Source organism: Xiphophorus couchianus, chromosome 15 (genome assembly GCF_001444195.1).
Source record: "Xiphophorus couchianus chromosome 15, X_couchianus-1.0, whole genome shotgun sequence".
In the NCBI taxonomy this organism is placed as follows: Eukaryota; Metazoa; Chordata; class Actinopteri; order Cyprinodontiformes; family Poeciliidae; genus Xiphophorus; species Xiphophorus couchianus.
Window position 1 is genome coordinate 13,432,063 of NC_040242.1, and position 23,017 is coordinate 13,455,079.

Genomic DNA, 23,017 nt, shown 5'->3' on the forward strand with positions numbered 1-23,017 from the left:
TATCTAGGTAGAAAAATTCCTTAAGCCCCTAAGCAACAACATCAAGAAAATGCTTGATCCTTACAGGCTTATTATGATTTTGGTTTTTTTTTTTGTCACACTTAAATGTTTAGGATCAAACTAATTTTAAAAGCAGATAAACATAAAGAAAATATATTTTGGAATGACATTAGTGCTAGAGAAAGCAACTACTGATTCAACGTCAATACCTTCAGTCTGTAACAATATTGTTTTCATATTTAACACCTAATTTAACAAAAACATGGTCACACTAATAAATTTGTATACATCGTGTCTTTACATTACACAAGTACATTAGGTATAATGTTGCTATTACAACTAAAGTTAAGTCCAAAGTTGTTTCCAACTCTGGCAGATTTATTTTAGACACAATCTTTTAAATAACCAACATCTCTTCTGACTGGAATATTTAATATACTCCTTTTTTGACTAGCCCAGAATGCATGAAACAGAAAGAATGAGTATATGGTGCTAAAAATGAGAGTGATGGGTAGGAGTTCTTTAAACCACAAACACCTGTAGCTCATCACCAATGATATGTCAGAGAAATATCAGTGGAAACATGCAAAAACCTGGACAGTAATCAAAGGAAATGAGACAAAAAGTTTTTAAAATAAATATAAAAGATTTCTGACATGCCATTCTTAAATATAATGTGAATAAAATAGATAATTTTTTAGGATTATTTTATTATCTTTTGAGAGATTATCTTAAATATCTCAAATGAAATGAAATATCAGAAATGCCACAGATATGAATAAGTGTAGGATTAACTGAAATTCATTTCAGTTCTTATGCCGTTACAATGTTTTAAAACACTTTTTTAAGACAAGGTAATAGAGAACACATACCTGTGAGACAAGAAAACAGCATAAAACCGAGTGACAACGCTGAAATGAAGTTAACATAACCTCATCAATAACAGTTGAGGGACAGCAAGACCTCAAAACAAAATGAGAACAAGCACTCAAGCGTGTTCACACTGAAGCAACAAAAAGGGAAGCGGATGGTAAACAAAACGGAAGGAAAGAGCTAAAATTTGAAAGTGCAGCTACTACAGAGAAGGGAAAAGAAAAAAGGCTGTATATATATTTTAAGTTAATGGGCTTGAACTTTACTTGAGGCAGGAGGTTGAGGAGTGATTACTGCCATTAAGATGCAGGAAGACTGTGTGCATCAAAGTGAAAATGTGTGTGCAGCATTGGCTGCCAGTGTATTTGTGTGGGTAGGGATGTGCAAGTGTACATTTCTGTGCACAGTGCTGACCTTGAATGTCAACTGGGACACACTTAACTTTTTCTGCTGGCCTCTTTCCTTCTTCTCTCTATTTTATCTGTCTTTTATTTCTACATTTTACTTCCCTCTTCCTACCTGAACTAAAACCCATGAGAGCCACAGACCACTCAAGAAAAAGGTCAGAGCCATTTCTTCCTTTATTCTGTGCCAATCAACCCCTAACAACTCAACTGCTACTCTTCTCCATCCTCGCCTTTCCTTATCTGTCATATTTGTATCCCAGTCAGTCTTGACTGAGATAAAACATATTTACGTTTTATCTCAAAGGTAATGTCTAACAATCAAAGAAATGTATCATTTTTTACTCAATTTCCCAACTAAAATGAAACTATTAGTTCTAACAAGAACAAACAAAACAAATTTAGAGAAAATCTAGATAAAACAGAAATTAGTGGATGACACGCTTTTACACCGTGTTCCAAATTATTATGCAAGTGATATTTTCTCAGATTTTCTTAAATGGTCAATGCAAATGATGGTCAGTATAATTTTCAAGTAATGAACTATTATAGTATAAATCAAAATTTACTGAACATAGCTCCCCAAAAGATCAGTATTTTTTTCAAAAATAAAAAACTCAAAATGCACTGTTCCAAATTATTATGCACAGCAGATTTTCTAAACATTTAATGGATTATAAAGAACTGCAAACGGTCATTCTTTGAATGTGCAGTATTAAGTGGTCACATGTACTAAAATCAAAAGCTATTTCAATCAAAAACATCTTAACAGAGTGAGTTACATGTTAACATAGGACTCCTTCTTTGATATCACCTGCACAATTCTTGCATCCATTGAACTTGTGAGTTTGTGGATAGTTTCTGCTTGAATTTCTTTGCAGGATGCCAGAATATCTTCCCAGAGCTGCTGGATTTGTTTAATAAAAACAAATCCATTACTTTACTAAACTATTTCACAGTAAATCTGGCCCAACCAGATTATACTTTTATCCAATCTCTTTTTTGTAGAGGTCTGTCCCTGTAACCATCAAATCACCCCCCTTGTTATTCATCCATCTATGTGTTTTTAGTTATCCATCCACTTCTCCCACTGGCTTTTTAGCCATCCATTGATTGGTCCATCCATGCCTCTGGATGTATGGATTGACCATTCATCCAGCCATTCACTCCATCTATCAGTCCATGTATCTATCCCTCTAGTCATCGAGACATCCAACTACCCATCCATGCACTGATCCCACTAGGTCTTCATCCCTGAGCCACATATCCATCCGTTTGTCCATCCATTCGTCTGTCCGCCAGCCATCCATCCCACTATCTACACAACCATCCATCCTCTCATTTGTACATGCGTTTGTTTTTCAACCATCCATCAAGTCAACAGACCTGCTATTCATCCATCAATAACATCCATCCATCTGTTCATTTGTTAATCGATATTTCTCTTTACTTATTGAGTCATCCATTCATTGATCATTTATCCACCCATCTAGCTATACATTCACTATCCATCCATCTCTCTAGCTATCAGACAGATCCAGACTTTTTCCAAGTTTCATATTTTAAGCCGGGGCTCTCCACAACTATCTTTATAAAATCAAAATGAACTTTAGTGCTTATACTTTAAAAGGACCAAGTGTTTTAGACATTTGAGGCTTTAGAACTTTGGCATTTTGACAAGAAAGGAGCCCTCATTAAAACATTAAGACGATGTAAAACCTTTTCACTTTGATACAGCTACTGGCATTAAATGATTAGCATACCACCATCTTTTATCACCATTCATTGAGGTCACATGCAAACCTGATAGAGAGTGTGGTTTTTGTCCTTGAAGCAGGGCACGAGGCGGGAATAGATCTGCAGGGAGTAGTAGTAAGCAGCCAGCTGGAGTGACAGAGCAGAGTGGCACTGCTTCTCAAAACACTTGTTGGCATCCAACACCTGCATGTATTAGAGACCATATGTTAGAGGGAAAAAAACAGTCAACGCATTAGGTATTTTTACCAGAATAGCTGTAAAATGTATAGAAAATGTATAAAATTCACTTTGAATTATACGTGATAAAATTTAATCCCATAATCTGATTCCAACTTTTAAAATACCTCACAGATGACACAACCACTACACTTTCTTTCAAACAAGTATTTTCATCTCTTATAGAAGAAGCTAGCTAAATCAAATTGTAGCAAAACCTGTGGCCTTTATGTCTGCATAGCTGGTAAAGATACACTTGGGCCACACTAAGGGAAATTACATATGTACAACACTGATAACAGGCTTTAATTTAAAATAAAAACCTTCAAAAATCATGTATTTTTCAGCAGTATGCTACATTATGTTGGTATATTTCAACAAAATGTGCTGATGTTTGTGGATGTAATCTAAGAAAACCAAAGAAATTCAAGGGTAAAAAACACTTGCAAGGCACAGACGTGCACCATGTCTCTGTATTGCATTTTAATCTTTATTGATTAAGATCTGTTTGTTACTCTCGATGCAGTTTATGGGTAACACAGAAATGTTAAAAGTATAACTGCACTGAAAGAGAAAAGCATGTACATTGCCACTAGATAATGTGTGTGACTGCGTGCACATACCTGAGGCAGGGCCAGTAAGTAGGACAGAGCCAGCATCATGTCTCTGGGAAATGCATCATTGGCCAGCTGCAGCAAAACTGAATAGAATGGAGGGATGCAAAGGAAGAAGGAGAAGAAAAGACTTTAAATGAACAGCTAACTTAGCCCTCTTAAACAAGGGAAGGGTTGTAGTGTAAATATGAAATGTCCTTAACATTTTGGTCAAATTTTGGATTCTCTCCTCACTCCTTCTGAACTGCCCTACTTCCCCTAAAACCTAGCTAATTGTGCTAATTATGCACTTGAAATAACTAGCAGTGAGTTTTTACATCACTCTGTAGAAAATTTGACCAACTCATTTTTGCAAGGTTATAATTCTGCCACACTGGAAGGTTGTCAGGCTGGAATGGCCTGTCATTCCACTGTATCTCTATTGGATACAGTATGATACATTTAACCATTAATGGCTTCAACACATCACTCCATGAACACTTCATTCAACTTTTGGGATGGTGCTCATTTTCTCGAATGCAAAAGTTTAGAAGATATAAAGCCAAGGCATATAAAACCAAATACACATAGTACATAGTTAGGTAATCAATTGTCTTCTTCCTAATAATCTGAAGCTTTAAAACATAGAGAAAAGAAAAAAAAACATAAGGAATCCATAAAGGGTTCTTTAATGAAGCAAATGCTACATTTTTTTTTATCATTAAATCAGATCTTAAAAGGGTTAGGGTTTAAAATCTTTACAGAATTAGGTTGATCAGAAGTCTTTTTTGGTCAAAAGGTTACTGCACCGATCACTCAATAAAACAATTTAATACTGACTGACTGCATTTATTGGGATCTCAACCAAGCAGGTGCTCAATTAGAAGTGAAACACTTAAGACTACATAACACGGTACAAACAAGTACTGGCAAATGGGATTTATCAGCTCTACAAAGTCAAAATGAAAACAAAGACTGACTTTTTTGTACACTGCCTGGCTAAAAGACAAAGAGAAATCAGAAAGTAAACAAACATATCACACACACTTTTCAGGTTTACCACTGCAGATGAACCCATACCACTCTGAGCACACAAACACACTTAATTAATCACTCACTACCTGATTCTCACACACACAGAAAACAGTGGGAGTGAGCATAGGGAAGTAGACAAAATCACTTTGTAGTCCACAAAGAAGAAGAGGCCTATGCTTGTGATAAGAGCAGCAGACTAACTGGAACAGACAGAAGAAAGCAGAGCATGGACACTGGCTGAGAGACAGGTTCAGGGGTAAAGGAAGACACATGCTCTGAAGAACAAAATGCACACCACTGTGCACGCATACAGAAGCATCCAGTGGCTGACATGTTCAGCTGAAACTTCTCTGTGTGAGCAGGGGTGGAGGACGTTTAAAGAGCCATAACAGCTCTCTTAGGAAGTGAGCCCACCTCCTCCCTTAACTCACTTTTCTCTTCCCTCCTCTCCTACCCCCTAGGTTTCAATGAGCTACACCTCAGAATGAGCTGATTACACGCCTCTCTAAAGTTACAGATACCATCGGGACAGGAATTACCAGAGGGGTAAACACGTACACCCCCTTAAACACACACACACTCTCAAAGTAGATAACCCTGACTTTAAAGCAGGAGATATTTCTGCTTTAGAGAGAGATGAAGGGGGACACTGATAAAGAGACCTCATGGAGGAGAATGGGCATAAGACAAGGCTAGTTTGTTGCACACATCAATTTGGATTTGTACATCAGCTAAATGTGGCAGGATGGCGGCACATATTACGGAAAAACAAGTGATTATGGCCAGCCGGTGGCAGCACATAATGCTCAGTGTGTAGCTCAATGTAAACTGTGCATCTTTGTGTCTGTTCATGTTAAGCACTTGTGCACCTCAATGCCGCTGAGTCAATGTTCACCCTTGTCATCATTAATTACCTCCACCTTATCAGGGGTCAGGTGGAAAATCAGTGTATTTATTTTCTTAAAGGCCATATCCTAGTCTGCTTTTAAGGACAGCCGGTGCAGCGGACAGATACGCCAGTCATTAATCGAAGCTTGTTATCGGGCGACGACGGCGTCCGGAGTGGCTTTTCTCTTTCACAACACGTCGCGCTTCACAAGCAACTCCAAAGGGAAGGTGACTTTTAGGGAGGCAGATACGCATATGGATGGCAGAGGCAACCATAAGAGAGCCTTAGTTTGGTTACGGGGAAGTTTGTGTGTGCGCGAGGTAGATATGTGGATGCATACCAACACACCGTCACTCTTTGGCTAGAGATAGCTATTCAAACACACATGTTTGCTCTCTACTTTTGTTGTTGCATTGATTTTGTTGAGCAGCTGTGATCCATCATATGGTGTGGCCTTGATGTTTTGACATGATGCTATCTCTCTGGTACCACTGGAGTGATCCGTCATTAATTACCGTTGCCGTGGGAAGCGTGAGGATACATTAATTAGCAGAACGAGGCTATTCTTCCCATGTTATCCCCAGCTCAGACACACATGGGCTCTGTGGTTAAGATGGATGAGGCGAGGGAGGGCAGGGTGTGAGGAAAAGGGTTGACAACACTGTGCTCTTGGCAAATGACACTGCTTCAATTGTGAGACAAAGCACTGAGAAATGGTCCAAGTTAAACAATACTGACTCAGTTTACTCACAAGCTACAAATCTTCTTCTTAAAACCAGAGATTCTGCAAATGTCACAAAGTTGCATTTAGGATCTATTTAAGACCAATGTCATTTAAATTTAATCTCATCAAGATTCACGAAAAATACCTTAAGATATAGCTGAGCCAAGGATTATTCAAACCCCAAGGAAATAAAGATTAAAAGTATTCTTAACTTTAAAAATGTTTTTGTGATTGGAAAGAAATATAGATGTGTGTCAAAATATCATACTAAAAGGTTCTATAAATTTGTAAACTGTGAGAGTTCAGAGACAAAAAAAAATCTCTGAAAACCTCAAAAACAACAAAAATAAAAGGAAGCACAGTCAAAGGGTGTTCATACTCTAAAACCCTATAATGAGGCTGAGTTATAACAAAAGATGATTAAGAGGCCAGAAAGTCTTACAGGGCAATTTTTAAGACTTGTTGCCAGTTATCGACAACAATTGAATAATTACTTTGAATGACAGTTGTTTCCACAACCCAGGGGCAAATGCTTTCCACAAAGGGCTATGTTGGCTTTAACAGCTTGTTTTCAACTTAAATTATGAGAAAATCTGAGTAACAACAGGACAAAGTTATCTTCAAAAATTTCTTGCCATTATACAATTCAAAGTTGAAGGTCTTCTTAATTAGATAAAAAAGCATAAATATGAACATATAAAAATAAAAAGATCTTTAAACTCAGAATGAAGAACCACTGGGCAGGATAAACAAGAATGATGTCACTGCTCAGATACATATATTCTAAACTAAGGTAAAAATTACATGAAAATGGAAAGTGATAATAGCCAAACATTTTTGATCTGTTAAGAAGTTTATCACAACAAAATCAGCAATTTCACCCCTTTTATCTCCATCATTAAATGTTCTTTCATGCTTACCTTCTGTCGCAGGAAACAAGGTTTTTCCTTCTGTTTTAGCCTCAGCTAATTTCCCTGTCCTCAGCAAAACCTCAGCAAAGTTTTCCTGAGGCATTTCTTTGTAGGACGAGTAAAAATCTTGACTCTAAGAGACAGAAGAGGAGAGAGTGATGAAGTACTTGGGGTTATAGCAAGTAAATTCTTGCAGATGGGTAGACTAGAAAATAAGATAAAAAATAGAGAGATGTGATTAAAATGACTGAGCATCTTCATTCACATGGAGTTAAGACAGATGAGAGATGTAAGTAGACAAATGAATGTTAGAGCTAAACAAAGATTTGCAACCAAGAGGCCTTATGATATCTTTATAGGATTGCTGTGTGGCAAGTTGTTTCTCAAGTGTCTCAGTTGTGAACAATGAAGTTCCTCCTCCCCACTTGCCTCAGAGCCATCGCTTCGACACTGAACGTTTCCCGCCTGTCTTTAACACTCCATTCATCTTTCTGTCTCGGTGCATTTGTCTCTTTCTCCTTCAATCAGGCTCTTCCTCATCTCTTTTATTCTTCAATGCAACTTGTATGTTAAAAAAATGACCCCATTGATCAGGCACAGAGAGATGGATGCAGGGAGCAATTATTGTTAGATGGATGATGGAAGATGGATCAACGGTGGAGATGAAGTGAAAGAAGGGATTTGGAGAGGCCTATTAAAGTGTCATGAGAGGAGATATATCGGCCTTTGCTGTTTCGCCTTATGTCCACTCCTTTACGTATCCATATGATTTGTGTCTGAGAGTAAAAAGCAGAGATGACCCAAGCGACCATTTTCTAAGTATTAAGGTCAATCTATTCTTTTTTTAACTTTTTACTCCTGCACATTTCTGCTGCCATAAATCCTTATTTCAACATTCTGTTCTTATGGATTTTTCCCCACTCACCTTTCCTCTTCTGCTTAATATATGCAGTGTATTTCAGCTTTTTTATTTTCAAGTCATCTTGGATTTTGCTGACTAACATAATACCCATCTTAAAAAATGCTGCTTCCCTGATGTTAGTGCTTCTAAAGTGCTTTTGGCATTATAATTACTTAGACTGAAATCAATATTTATTTTGTCTTGACACAGTTTGTGAAGGAATGTATAAGTCATGAGGAAGGGAAAAAATCAAATTAAACACACTCAGTTAGGAGTCTACTCAGGTCTTTTTTACAATTTAAGAAGATGGCCAGCAGTAGAAAATAATGGTCCATGGTAAATACAGGTCCAAGCCACTCACCGGGTCTACATAGGGATCCTCAATGAGCTCCTGATAAAAAGCACTGCAGCCCTGGTGCTCCAGGTTGGAGTTTTCATATACCCCTTCCTGGTTGGTGGCTCCTGCTCCATGACCCTGAGGAGCCATCAAAACATAATTAAACTTTTACCACATGCCCACAGCACAGTCATCTCGCTCTGTCAAAGCTCATATCCTTGCATATTCTCTTTCTTAAGAAAGTAGTGGCCATGTGGGCACTGTACTCCCCTAGCTACCCCAAGAGATGGCATTGTGCTCCACCTGGGTGACCACCTATCAGCCCACTAACCACAAGATGATAAAATATTTAGGAACTTCAATTAATTATGCAACAGACGAACTTTGGTTTTTGGTGTTTTTAATGAAGTCTGAATGGGAGCAGGAGCATAGAATAAGTGGGAGAGAGGACAGAAACCTCAGGAATCAAATAACTCTCCATGTTCTTTACACTGTTGGTGTTTCTTTACTTCCAAACTGTTTACGATACAGGCCCATTAGGTTAGTAATGTGTGTGCACCTGAAGTGGACGGAGGTAATTAAGTGACTCCTTCCACCAACGGTGGTCACTGACTGCTGTCAGCACTGCCTTGGTTGTCAGTCCAGTGGTGGTCAACACTTCCATGGTCTTTGCTGTAGTCCTATGAAGGAGGTCTCTAGATGTGCCAGCCTGCAACCAAGAAGTGACAAGAGAAACCAAAGATGTTTCAAATATTTAATAGTGTTATGAATGCAAAGTGAGGCCTTAACAAGTAAGAATGACCCTGCATGACAGAACAAGATTTTTTATACATAATGTTATTGATTGCAACAACATCTAAAATCACAGCAGGTTGAGATTTTAGTTGCATGTTGTTAAGGTGGGAGGTGGAATTAAGTGAAAGTCTGATCTGAAAAAAAAGCATAAAAATAGAAATGTCCCAGGCCATACTGATTAATAGACATTACTTGAATAGAATGTATCTGACAACATAAAGTCAGATAAAATATCTCAAAATCAACATATGTCCTGTTCCTAAATGTCATCATGATCTTCAGCAGGCTATTTATTCTCCAAAACGGTCTGACACGGTTGAATTAAACAACCTGAAATTTCTCCAAAGCGATGTAAAAGACATATTGCCACCTTTTGCAAAACACTTACAACCTGTCAATGTCATTTTCACATGGGGTCAGGTTGTTTTTAAAATACGTTTTCAGCATTATTGAAAAGTAAAACTCTTCTCTAAACTATCCTGAAAGTAAAATAATGCAACAAAGACACCTCTTTAAAAAAAGATATTGTTTTTTTCAAATTGAATGTATTTGTAACTATACAGCCAAATTTTATGTCAGGTTTCGCATTTCCATGTTATGCCCACATGTTCCCAAAACCCCACTAACACTACAAGTGGGCTGGATCCAAATTATTTTGCATTCTTCCTCCATATTTAATTTGCCAAGGGATTGAGAGTCAAGGAATTGAAAAACAAGAGAAAACAAATACTTATAGACACAGATGTAATAATGCAAACAGACATCTAGAGGTCTTAAATATACACAAGTGAGATCTGGTGGCATTAATATAACAATAAAATGACAACAGGCAGCTTCAGATGAACTCCCATACACAAAAAGCAGTTCAAGTCATGAAACATTAACACCCACTCAAGGCATCATAAAGCAGGGAGTGATGAAGAGAAGAAGAAAGGGCATAAATTAACCAAGGGAACTGAGCAGACCTTAACATTAAGTTTACAAGTCATCAAATATGGAGCAGTAGGGAAGGCAGTAGGGTTCTGTTTATGTGTATACCAGCTGCATACATGGGTATACTCAGACAACCAGCTTAGACAAGGATCACATAATCACATAAGGCAAGCACATTAAATGAATAAAAGACACAAACCTTGAGATAGTCAGCCTTAGCTACTTCTTGTCCACTCTCTTTATTGGCAGGCTCCATTTGATAATTAACAGTCTGGTACAACAACTGCAAAACAAGCAAGTAATAGAAGTCATTTACTGAAGAAACGTGTAGTTAAAATAAGATGATTTATTGTCTTTGTGTATATACAACATTCTGGTTGTCATCTCAATTTCTGAGCTGCAACAAGAAAAAGGAGTATCATAAAAAGAAATGTCGGAACTCTTTTTTTAGTGGAAAAAAATAAAATGTGTAACGTGTTCCTTGATTCCCATCTTTGGAAAGATGTGTGCTGCACTTGTTAAAGGAGGATAAATTATGATCAACTAGACAAATGCCATATTAATGTGTTCACCTACGTTTGGGAGCAGGGCCACACCATAACCACACTTTTCATTATAATCAGCTTTCCTGTTCAGCACACAGCTTAATCCTTTATCCATTATATCTTACAGTCTTTGCTCCTATATCCCTCATCTGTGAAATACGTGTGGAAAGAAAGAGAAAATAACCTTACTGCAATATCTATGTGAGCCAAACACACTTTTCAGAAGGAAAAGTGTTTTACTAAAATTGCTCCTTCTGAATGTAAATACATACAATTGTTGAACATCAGAAGTCAAACTGACTTTACAAATTAGTAAAAGTGAAGAGGAGAAACACTGGATCTGATTTGCATGTGCAGAAACATCTGCCAAGATTTGAACAAGATCCTATGGACAACTGACACATTGACTAAAGTCTAGCTGGATGAAAGGAGCACAGAGAAAGAAAACATAGGCATCATCTGTCAAATATAGTCAAGTCAATGTGACGATATGAGAATATATCGCTGCCGATGTAACTGGGTCACTGCTGTGCAACGTTGTGAGTGTTGGCTGAAGTAACAGGAGAAGTTTTGAAGTGTACAGATCTGTACTTTAAGCTTCAGCAATGAAAGACTTTCTTGGGAGTGTGAAGGCTGTTGAATGGCCAAGACAGGTGTCTATCCTGAACCTAACTGAGCATGCACTTTTCTTTATAAACCTAAAAATAGAATCAGGACAAACAATTCAGAAAGGCAGTTGTAAAGAAAACTTTTGAAAGGAAAAAATTTCAAAGATGAAACACCTTTATGGTTATGGGGTATTACATTTATTTTTTGAGGTATTAAATTTATTTTTTGAGAAGGCGAGTATTTAAGTATTACAAAATAAAATCAATAAGGAAAAATAAATTAGTTTTTGCAATGTTTTTTGATACCTATGGTAAGAGCTGTGGAATATTATATATATTTATTTCTTTATCTTTGTATATTATCTATATACACATAACCTGCATCTTAACTCGAATCGAGCAAATCTCAATCTCGTTGTAATCTGTTGATGACAATGACAAATAAATCTTATCTTATCTTATCTATAAGCTCAAAAGACTAATTTTGTGCGTCCAGAATAGCAATTGATTCTAGTTTTTACTTGAAAAAGGCCATATTGTCCAAACCTGAGTTTGCAAGTCACTGGAGGCAGCAAGGAGGGCGTGGATGTTGTCTGGGGGACAGTGTGTCAAAGCAAAGGCTAACAATTCTTGTCGCGCTTCCAGGTCTCTGTAACCCTCACTCTGACCGAGCAAACTGCACACCTCCCACGCTGGACTGTAACCTGAGGAAACATAAGAGGGAAAAGAGGAAGAGAGCCACAGTTAAGAAAAATGAGACAGGTAAGATGGTGACTATCTTATAGTTTCATTCAAATTTTGATGAACTTTTTATGATATAATGCAAATTCAGTATCAGTAAGTATATAAATTAATCACTGACCATAGAAAAAAAACCTTTCACCTACTTATACAAACCATCAATTGGACAGAAATTCTTATTTAAGTCTAAAAGTAATCTTACCTGGATGAAAATCAACTGAAAGATAGTATGTGTGCTACTCACTAAAGCTTCTTATGAGAACTATGTCAAGGTAAAGTGTTGGTTTTTGAATGACAACTATACAAATACTCTGCTTTCAAACATACACTTAGCGTGTGATTGGTTTTCATCATCTCTTCCTGGAACATACTTCTTTTTTTTATATCTGCATTATCTTCCCAGTAGAAGATAATGCAGGGTCACAGAAGGGTGAGAAGACTCCGTTTTACCTAATTAATCTGTCTTGGTAAGTTATAGTTTTCATTGCTACTATGAAGTGACATTCTCTGTGAACCAAACAGATAATTTATGATTTGGTCAAACTAATACTAGTTTTGGATTTTTTTGTCCCTCCTTAGCATAAAAATGAATCAAGCAACTTTTAATTTTATTGCCAGTGAAAAATGAAAATGATTTGTCATTTTTCACTGCAAGAAAAATATCTCCATTGCTCTAGCTCCATTGCTCTAGCATCAAGCGGTAACACGTCAATGTACTTTTGGCAACATATTGCGTATTATAATAGGTCTCTAATTGTGCCGATACTAGAGTAATTAAAAGTAAAGTAGGAAATAATTGGATGTATTTATGATTTAAAAAAAGATCTTAACAGTGATAAATTCAAGATCATTTAAATCAACTTGTTCCTAAGTGGCTTGTTAATGTTTTAAGATTTCAGTTTTAATGTTTTTAATCCATAAAAAAACACATATTTTCTCCCAATTGAATATACATTTAATCATGATGAGAATTGAGGATCGTCATGATGCGCCACTGCCACTAAATATAATGTCTTTTAAAAGCACAATATGATTAGAGATAAGAACACATAAAAAGTAGAGTGTAAAAGTAAACAAAAGTATTTAAAAACATTTTGAAAACCAGTGTGCATTCACACTCCACCTTCATTTTTCGTGGAATGAAATACTGTTTTTATACTTTATCATTTCAGTTGGCAGCACCATTCAGATACATTTAGGGGTAATATGACAACTATATAAAAATTCACTAGGCAGACAATTTTATAACAACAAGGGTATGAACATCATTTATAGATTTCTTTAAAAAACAGCTTGGAAGTACAGATATAATTTTTTGTGTTAATTTTTTAAAAATATATATTTTTTAATTTATTTCAAATGGCTAAACACTTAAGTAAACAATAAAAGATACTGGTGATAAAGTCAGAGAAAGAGTAAGAAGAAGAAACATATTATTTGATCACTTAGCCAGTAAATAACAATTAGTAAAAAATAAATAAATCTCAGTGAGATTCATGTGAGCTTTAAACCACAGCTCAATGATTTCTGTTTTTGCAAATTCCAAAAGAAAATTTGCTGCTGTTATTGTTGCAAGTCATTACACCATTTGCCATATTTATAGATCATTCATCCTTCTCGCAATAAATTGTACCTATAAAAACCTCAAAAAAATCTCTTTGCAAACTAAACACAGATTGAAATCACTTTGAAAGAAATGTTTAATGAATAATCCTCTTGCACAGAGAACATTTTTCCCCCCCTTAACTACGCACATTGGCTCACAGTTCATTTAACTACAAACCTGCACCCATGAGGTCCTGACAGTGGATGTAAGAGGCTTTAAAGTCCAGACATTTGAGGGCTTGCTCTGCCAACAAGGTCAGCACTTGGCCTTTTCGCCTGTTGTCGTCATCTCCTGAACACATCAAAGGGAAAGTTTTTGCTTGAGCCGGTTCAGAGACATGCAACAAATAGGCAGGATTTCAAATATTCTTCAAACTTAATGACATTTTGTCTGATTAAAACGTTTGTGAAAATCAATTTTCAGGACTTGACTCAAAAAGGTTATAAACTTCATTTACTGTTTAACCCTAGATTTAGATTTAATACAGAATTAGGAGAAAAAATTCTACATTCCCTTTCTTATCCACGATTGTGTTTGAAATATAGACAGTAAATTCTTTTATGCTCTCACTCAATGATAGATTTTATTTTTAGAGGGACTTTAAAAATGATACAGGTACACAAAAATAGAATGCCATGAAAGTTCAATAGATTTTTGTCACTCATTTCTTATCGATTTATTTCACATAGTGAAAGGAAGGTTTCCTGAAACTCTAATTGGTGCCTCAGTCTGGGTCAGTAGGCTACACAATCATGAGGGAGACTGCTGACTGGACAGTCGCCCAGAAGACAGTCACTGAAGCTCTCCACAAGGACAGTACACCACAAAACAGAATTTCAGTGTGTTGTATCCAAGCATATTCATAGATTGTTGGGCTGCTATCAAAGCAAGTTACTGGGTTTCTATCACACCTCAGTAGAACCAACTTTTTCACAATATTCTATATTTTACATATTTGAAGTTACAGGAATTATTCTTATTAGAAAGCTATTTAAATGTCTTTTTTGGAGATTTCCCTTTAATTTTGAGTTGATTTACCTCTGTCCTTCATTAAATCAATTCAACTTTCTAAGAATTTGATTCTATGACTCTGAGGAACCTAGCAACACCACATCTGGACAAGTAACGTGTCCTTTAGTGGCTCTTATTTTAAGACCAGGACAGGAAAATATGGAAAGAGTAAGTTTGTCCAAATATCCAAGTCTGCTGGACAGACAGATGTTGCTTTCTGTCCTCTCTTAGAAACAGTCCATGCTAGTAGTGGAGACGACAGCCAATACCACTTTGGCAAAAAGAGATAAAAAGGACAGACTGCCATCGTTAGTCCTTAGTAATATAAAGAGAATGAATTTTAAATCTGTCCTTTTTTCTCATAGTGAAAGACAGAAATCAGAAAAAGTGGCAATGCTTCCATAAAATGTTATGCAAAAATCTGGGGGTTTTGACTCCAAAGGTCACAATTGTCCAAGTAGAACTTATTAAATCGTTACAATAAAATGGTCTCGAAAAGTCAGAGATCACAAACTATTTGATGTCTTCGTAAATGTGGTCATTGCCATATCTTTTCATCCAAAATAGACTGTTTGAGATGTTAAAGTCAGCCAGCATGCCTTCTCACTAAACAGAAAAAAAAAGCCAATATCTTAATAAAGGTGGGAACTGGGTGAAGAATCGGGACAGCCTTTGATTTTTCTGTCAGCTCGATAAACAAAAGGGGGGGAGGACAATGAGATCAAAAGGGACATGGACAGAAACGCAGCTTCTGAACAAACTTGTGCTCCGAGGATCAAAGAACAGACACTGCATGAAGAAATGCGCTGGTCTTTGGCTGTGCTGCCTGTGTGCGTGAAGTGTGAGTGACGGTTAGAGATGTGGTGTTTACCAAGAGGGGGTGAGATGTATTTGTCAAATATCTTCTGGGTGAATGGTGAGAGGGTGTCTTCAAAAGGCTGTCAGGACCTCAATATAGAGGAATGTTTGTGTCTGAGCAAACCAACCATCATCTTGTTCTGTTTTTAAATCCACACAGCTCTTCGTATTTATTTTAAGCTCATCTGAATCAGACATATTGATAATCTGATCAATATGTGTACTTCTCCCTGATGGACCTATCAAACGCTGAAATCAAAAGGTTGTGAAATGTCATACAAAGACAGTCTCCCAAAGCGATAATCTGGATCAGTGGAAAAAATAATTATAAACACATCAGTATAAAAAGGAATATTTCAATAATTATTACTGATCCTTTCATATATTATTTTACCTCACATACTGAATGATTTACGGAGCATCTCTGTCGAGGCAGAAACCCATCTCTAAAGTGTTTTTAACTTGTGTGTTGGTGATACCTGCATTAAATATTCACCACAAAGCCCTGGAGCTATGCACCCTTCAAAAGGCTCCCTCCTGCATTTATTTATTTTAAAAAAATGTTTATTCCTCTCCTCCATGGGCTGCCACCTTATCGTGGTGGAGGGGTTTGAGTGCCCCAATGATCCTAGGAGCTATGCTGTCTGGGGCTTCATGCCCCTGGTAGGGTCACCCAAGGCAGACAGGTCCTAGGTGAGGGACCAGACAAAGTGCAGCCCGAAGACCCCAATGATGAAGGAAAACCTTGGACTTGGTGTTCCCTCGCCCGGACGCGGGTCACCGGGGCCCCACTCTGGAGCCAGGCCTGGAGGGGGGGCACGATGGCGAGCATCTGGTGGCCGGGCTTTTACCCATGGAGCCCGGCCGGGCTCAGCCCGAAGAGGAAACATGGGCCCCCCCTCCCATGGGCCCACCACCCGTGGGAGGGGCCAAAGGGGTCGGGTGCACTGTGTGATGGGTGGCGGCCAAGGGAGGGGACCCTGGCGGTCCGATCCTCGGTTGCAGAAACTGGCTCTTGGGACGTGGAATGTCACCTCTCTGGTGGGGAAGGAGCCGGAGCTAGTGCGTGAGGTCGAGAGGTTCCGGCTAGAAATAGTCGGTCTCACCTCGACGCATGGCTCTGGTTCTGGAACCAGTCTCCTTGAGAGGGGCTGGACATACTTCCACTCTGGAGTTGCCCAGGGAGAGAGACGTCGGGCAGGAGTGGGCATACTTGTTGCTCCCCATCTCGGCGCCTGTACGTTGGGGTTTACCCCGGTGAACGAGAGGGTAGCATCCCTCCGCCTACGGGTGGGGGGACGGGTTCTGACTGTCGTTTGTGCTTACGGGCCGAACGACAGTTCAGATTACCCACCCTTTTTGGAGTCCTTAGAGGGGGTACTGGAGAGTGCTCCTCCTGGGGACTCCCTTGTTCTGCTGGGGGACTTCAACGCTCACGTGGGCAACGACAGTGAGACCTGGAGGGGCGTGGTTGGGAGGAACGGCCCACCCGACCTGAACTCGAGCGGTGTTCTGTTGCTGGACTTCTGTGCTCGCCATGGATTGTCCATAACGAACACCATGTTCAAGCATAAGGGTGTCCATATGTGCACTTGGCACCAGGACACCCTAGGCCGCAGTTCGATGATCGACTTTGTCATCGTTTCATCGGATCTGCGGCCGTATGTCTTGGACACTCGGGTGAAGAGAGGTGCGGAGCTGTCCACTGACCACTACCTGGTGGTGAGTTGGCTCCGGTGGCGGGGGCGAAAGCCGGTCAGACCTGGCAGGCCCAAACGTGTTGTGAGGGTCTGCTGGGAACGTCTGGCGGAATCCCCTGTGAGACGGAGCTTTAACTCCCATCTCCGGCAAAACTTCGAACACGTCCCGGGGGAGGTGGGGGACATGGAGTCTGAGTGGACCGTGTTCCGTGCCTCCATTGTCGAGGCGGCCGATCGGAGCTGTGGCCGCAAGGTTGTCGGTGCCTGTCGCGGCGGCAACCCTCGAACCCGTTGGTGGACACCTTCGGTGAGGGATGCCGTCAGGCTGAAGAAGGAGTCCTATCGAGCCTTTTTGGCCTGTGGGACTCCGGAAGCAGCTGATGGGTACCGGCGGGCGAAGCGGCATGCGGCTCGGGCGGTTGCTGAGGCAAAAACTCGGGTGTGGGAGGAGTTTGGAGAGGCCATGGAGAAAGACTTCCGCACGGCTTCGAGGTGATTCTGGTCCACCATCCGGCGTCTCAGGGGGGGGAAGCGGTGCAGCACCAACACTGTTTATAGTGGGGATGGTGTGCTGCTGACCTCTACTCGGGACGTTGTGGGCCGGTGGGCAGAGTACTTCGAAGACCTCCTCAATCCCACCAACATGCCTTCCACTGAGGAAGCGGAGCCTGGGGACTCTGGGTTGGGCTCTCCAATCTCTGGGGGCGAGGTCGCCGAGGTGGTTAAAAAGCTCCTCGGTGGCAAGGCCCCGGGGGTGGATGAGATCCGCCCGGAGTTCCTTAAGGCTCTGGATGTTGTAGGGTTGTGTTGGTTGACGCGACTCTGCAATATCGCATGGACATCGGGGGCAGTTCCCCTGGATTGGCAGACTGGGGTGGTGGTCCCCCTGTTCAAAAAAAGGGGGACCGGAGGGTGTGCTCCAATTATAGAGGGGTCACACTCTTAAGCCTCCCTGGCAAGGTCTATTCAGGGGTCCTGGAGAGGAGGGTCCGTCGGATAGTCGAACCTCGGATTCAGGAAGAGCAGTGTGGTTTTCGTCCTGGTCGTGGAACACTGGACCAGCTCTACACCCTCAGCAGGGTCCTGGAGGGTGCATGGGAGTTCGCCCAACCAGTCTACATGTGTTTTGTGGACTTGGAGAAGGCGTTCGACCGTGTCCCTCGGGGAGCCCTGTGGGGGGTTCTCCGGGAGTATGGGGTACCGGGCCCTTTGATACGGGCTGTCAGGTCCCTGTATGACCGGTGTCAGAGTCTGGTCCGCATTGCCGGCAGTAAGTCGGGCTCGTTTCCGGTGAGAGTTGGACTCCGCCAGGGCTGCCCTTTGTCACCGATTCTGTTCATCACTTTCATGGACAGAATTTCTAGGCGCAGCCAAGGTGTTGAGGGGATCCGATTTGGTGGCCTCAGGATCTCATCTCTGCTTTTCGCAGACGATGTGGTCCTTTTGGCTTCATCAGATCGTGATCTGCAGCTCTCGCTGGATCGGTTCGCAGCCGAGTGTGAAGCGGCCGGGATGGGGATCAGTGCCTCCAAATCCGAGGCCATGGTCTTGAGCCGGAAAAGGGTAGAGTGCCTTCTCCGGGTCAGGGGGGGTGTCCTGCCCCAAGTGGAGGAGTTTAAGTATCTCGGGATCTTGTTCACGAATGGGGGAAGAAGGGAGCGGGAGATCGACAGGCGGATTGGCGCAGCGTCTGCTGTCAAGCGGGCGCTGTACCGGTCCGTCGTGGTGAAGAGAGAGCTGAGCCAAAAAGCGAAGCTCTCGATTTACCGGTCGATCTACGTTCCCACCCTCATCTATGGTCATGAGCTTTGGGTCATGACCGAAAGAACGAGATCGCGGATACAAGCGGCCGAAATGGGTTTTCTCCGTAGGGTGGCTGGGCTCTCCCTTAGAGATAGGGTGAGAAGCTCAGTCATCCGGGAGGGACTCAGAGTAGAGCCGCTGCTCCTTCACATCGAGAGGAGCCAGTTGAGGTGGCTTGGGCATCTGGTCAGGATGCCTCCTGGACGCCTCCCTGGTGAGGTGTTCCGGGCACGTCCCACCGGGAGGAGGCCCCGGGGAAGACCCAGGACACGCTGGAGGGACTATGTCTCTCGGCTGGCCTGGGAACGCCTCGGGATTCCCCCGGAGGAGCTGGAAGAAGTGGCTGGGGAGAGGGAAGTCTGGGCCTCCCTTCTGAAGCTGCTACCCCCGCGACCCGACCTCGGATAAGCGGAAGAAGATGGATGGATGGATGGATGTTTATTCCTCCTCTCATCTCCCTTCTTTTTTCCCCTCTGAAACCACACAGGGAGAGGTTCCTGCTGACTAACTGTGAGGGGTACAGACACAGAAATGCCATGAGAACAGTTAGCAGGTTTCCTTTGGCTGGTGGCAAGTCTCTGAGCGAGAGGATGGAGGGACAGACTCACAGACACTGGAAGAACAGTAAGATGAAAGCTGGAGGGACAAATACAGCGACACAAAAAGGGTGACAGCCTGTATTTCTGATATGTAGAACATTAAACTTTGGAGGCGTATAGAAACCAAAAATGTTCTAGAAATCTTAAAAAGAAGACACATTTCCCTGTAGGTTCTTCTTTAAAGTTAAAGTTTTCTTTTTCACCTCTTAGAATCAAGGTTTCCTGGGTGAAAAGGTCACAGTGCTAACTTCAAGGTTTCTTTGAGGATTTTATATCAACTTTCCCAATTTGCAGCCAGCCTACATTTTTCTCCTCTTGTAATGAACTGATTGCACTGCTGGTCGATACAGTCGGTGTGGAACAGCTGTGCAACATGCATCTCCACATATGAAAACTCAAAACAAATCATAAATTATTCAGTTTAAAAGTAGGGGATTCCCCTACTGGAATTACAAGATGAATGCTGATGCAAAGATTTATCCCGTAGAGAGAGTAAATCCAGCAAAAACCTGAAAAATGTCAATATGTGGTGATGAAAGTAGGCCAAAAGAGAATGAGCAGAAATTTTGCCTTTCTGAATCCATGGAAAATGTAGAATTGTTCCAGAGGTCTAAGCATTTATTCACACAGATACACACAGAGTGAAAATTAATCAAAATCATTTCTCCACAACTGTCATTATAAATAAAAACAGTCAAGACTTCTGCAGTTTCTAACAGGCTTATTTACTAGGATTACCTTGATATGATGCTGCCATCACCATGTGCAATTTCTGTTTTACAAAAGGAGGCCTGAAAGTTTAGTTTTGGTCTCATTGTTCGGGAGCCTCTATTTCCACATGCTTATCGTGTTCCCTTCACAGCTTATGGATAACTTTGAGATTTTACTTGGCTTTTTTTCAAAAATGGCTTCTTGTCCTCCTCGAACAAATGCAAGATTTGTGGCGTGAAAGACAAACTGTTCTACCAACGTATTCTCCCATTTGAGTTGTTGATCTCTGCTGTTCCTTCAGAGTGGCCATGGGCTTTCTGGCTAATTCACTGCTTAATGCTCTGTATTTTTTCATCTTTTCAGTTCAGGTGAACACTTTTGTCTTAGTAGGTTTGCAACTGTGCCATACTGTTTTTATTTTTAGATGATGTTTTGAACTGTGCAAGATGTCTAAAGCTTGAGATATTGCAACCTTGCATAAAATTCCTCTACAGATTCATCTTTGACACCTCTGCTGTGTCCCTTGGTTTTTGTGATTTTTTTTTGTTCTCTAGCAAATTGCTGAGAACTTCACAAAACAGCTATAGTTAAGCAGCATACAAGTGGACATACAAAAGTTTAAGGTTTATTTTTAAGCAACATCAGGGAATAAATCAATTCCAGAAGAAGTGATTAGTGGATGGCAGTGGATAAAAACTTTCATAAATCACCTTCTAAGAGCAACACATGCTAAACTAGGAATAAAATGTAAACTTTCTGCTAAATAAATTAGTAAAGAAAGAAGGTTTAACTGAACTGTCATTCTGATGGAGGAAATTGTTAATATAAAGACCAAACAGCCTCGTACCGATTCAGTGTCTGACAAGCAAATATGCAAAATGTTGTAGTGCACCAAACAATTTAGAGACCATTCAATACAATGTTTGTGTGAACAGAAATGTGGGTTTTGCTTTTGTGAGTGTGAGCTTGAGAATCGATCCTTGCTTGAAACCTGAAACACTTGTCTTGTTCCTCTGCCGTGTGAGAACTGTCAGCAACCTTGCTAAAAGCACCCATGCATGCATCATTGTGCATCTAGGTCGGACTCTGTTGTATGTATCTCACTTCATCTTAAAAGCAGTATCACACAAAAAGCCAGCAGGACAGTCTTAATCATTAAAGTTTACCCACCATCCCTTTTCAACATGATTACGCTCCAAAAGCAAAAGAGGTGACTTTGCATGTACCTGACACTCGTAGAAGCGAGGCCAGGTTGAGCAACGTGGCAGATTGTTTGTAGGCTGTGGAGCATTGGGCGATGCACTCTTGGATGAGAGATAAGCGGTCTGATCGCAGTCGCACTGGAGGGAAGAACAGAAGACAAAGAAACAAAGGGTGGTCACACTTGTGTGGCAAATTACAACACTCAGTCGGGAGAAAGTTACAGTTGATGATTCAATAACAGGAAATTGCGTGAAATGAATGATGAAGCTGCTATGAACATGTCAGAAAAATAAAGTGGAACATAATAAATGCAAAAAACTATAGAAAACATATTTTAAATCATCAGCAATAGCTTTAACTGTTTTCTGCATAATCACTTTAGAATAAGGAGAGATCAAATTAAAATAAGTTTAAGCTAAAAGTAAAACAAATGCATACATAAACAAGAGATGCACTGATCAGACTTTTTCTGACCAATATTTGCAACTTCTGAAGTCTGACCTGCAAAGTGAGACATTTTAAGTCTAAGGATAAGCAATAACAGATGGAAAGAAATGCTCAAAGTGAGTTTAAAGACCCATAGTTCTGTATTCCACACAAAATGAAAGAATTGCAAGGTAATCCCCCATTTATCTTAGAACTTTTGCTTTTACGAGTAAGCATTGCTGAGACAAATAATGTTAAGGATCCTAAAATAATTTTTCCACTATAGCTTTCATTAATAATGATCTAAAAATTACAAGAGATAAAACGTTTATATTTAAGCTTTACTGTAAATCAACAGTGAATTCACTACCTAAATTGCACAATAGCACGTTTTTAGTGAAAATATTTTCCATACAAAACTAACTTTACTTTAATTCATGATGCACAAATTCCCCAATTACAATTTCCACATTTCTTCAACCCTGCACTGAAACATGTCAAGTTTAGAAACTCAACAAGGCCCTGTGAATTATTTGCTCCCCTCTGAGGATCTTTAAAAGTTGGCATCACTTTGGGCGAGGCCTAGAGGGAATTCTGGGGAGAGAGAGGGTGTATGACGCATTGCCTCGGGCTCTGTAGAAAGGCTGAGGGGAAAAAAAAGCTTGAGATGGATTACATATGTTCAAATGCTTCGGCTTCATACTTGTGTGCGTTTATCTGCTACACAGCATTGCAGCAGGGATATGGCTTGTACGCTTTAAGAAAAATAATGTGCTATTCTTTTAGTGTGTGTGTGTGTGTGTGAGAAAAAGAGAGAGAGAAAGTGAGAGAGATTCA

The 23,017-nt window shown here is 40.3% G+C and overlaps 1 protein-coding gene across 1 annotated transcript in view; it reads right to left on the minus strand.

Annotated features, from left to right (window-relative positions):
• nbas (NBAS subunit of NRZ tethering complex) overlaps nucleotides 1-23,017 on the minus strand; it is a 165,563-nt gene that overhangs the window by 78,685 nt on the left and 63,861 nt on the right. Inside the window, exons 33-41 of the mRNA XM_028040395.1 lie at nucleotides 21,778-21,891; nucleotides 14,047-14,160; nucleotides 12,069-12,226; nucleotides 10,569-10,652; nucleotides 9,201-9,350; nucleotides 8,666-8,779; nucleotides 7,413-7,536; nucleotides 3,875-3,951; nucleotides 3,081-3,218 (exon numbers count right to left, since the gene is read on the minus strand). Coding sequence (XP_027896196.1) covers nucleotides 3,081-3,218; nucleotides 3,875-3,951; nucleotides 7,413-7,536; nucleotides 8,666-8,779; nucleotides 9,201-9,350; nucleotides 10,569-10,652; nucleotides 12,069-12,226; nucleotides 14,047-14,160; nucleotides 21,778-21,891 — 1,073 coding nt within the window. The remainder of the gene's footprint in view (nucleotides 1-3,080; nucleotides 3,219-3,874; nucleotides 3,952-7,412; nucleotides 7,537-8,665; nucleotides 8,780-9,200; nucleotides 9,351-10,568; nucleotides 10,653-12,068; nucleotides 12,227-14,046; nucleotides 14,161-21,777; nucleotides 21,892-23,017) is intronic.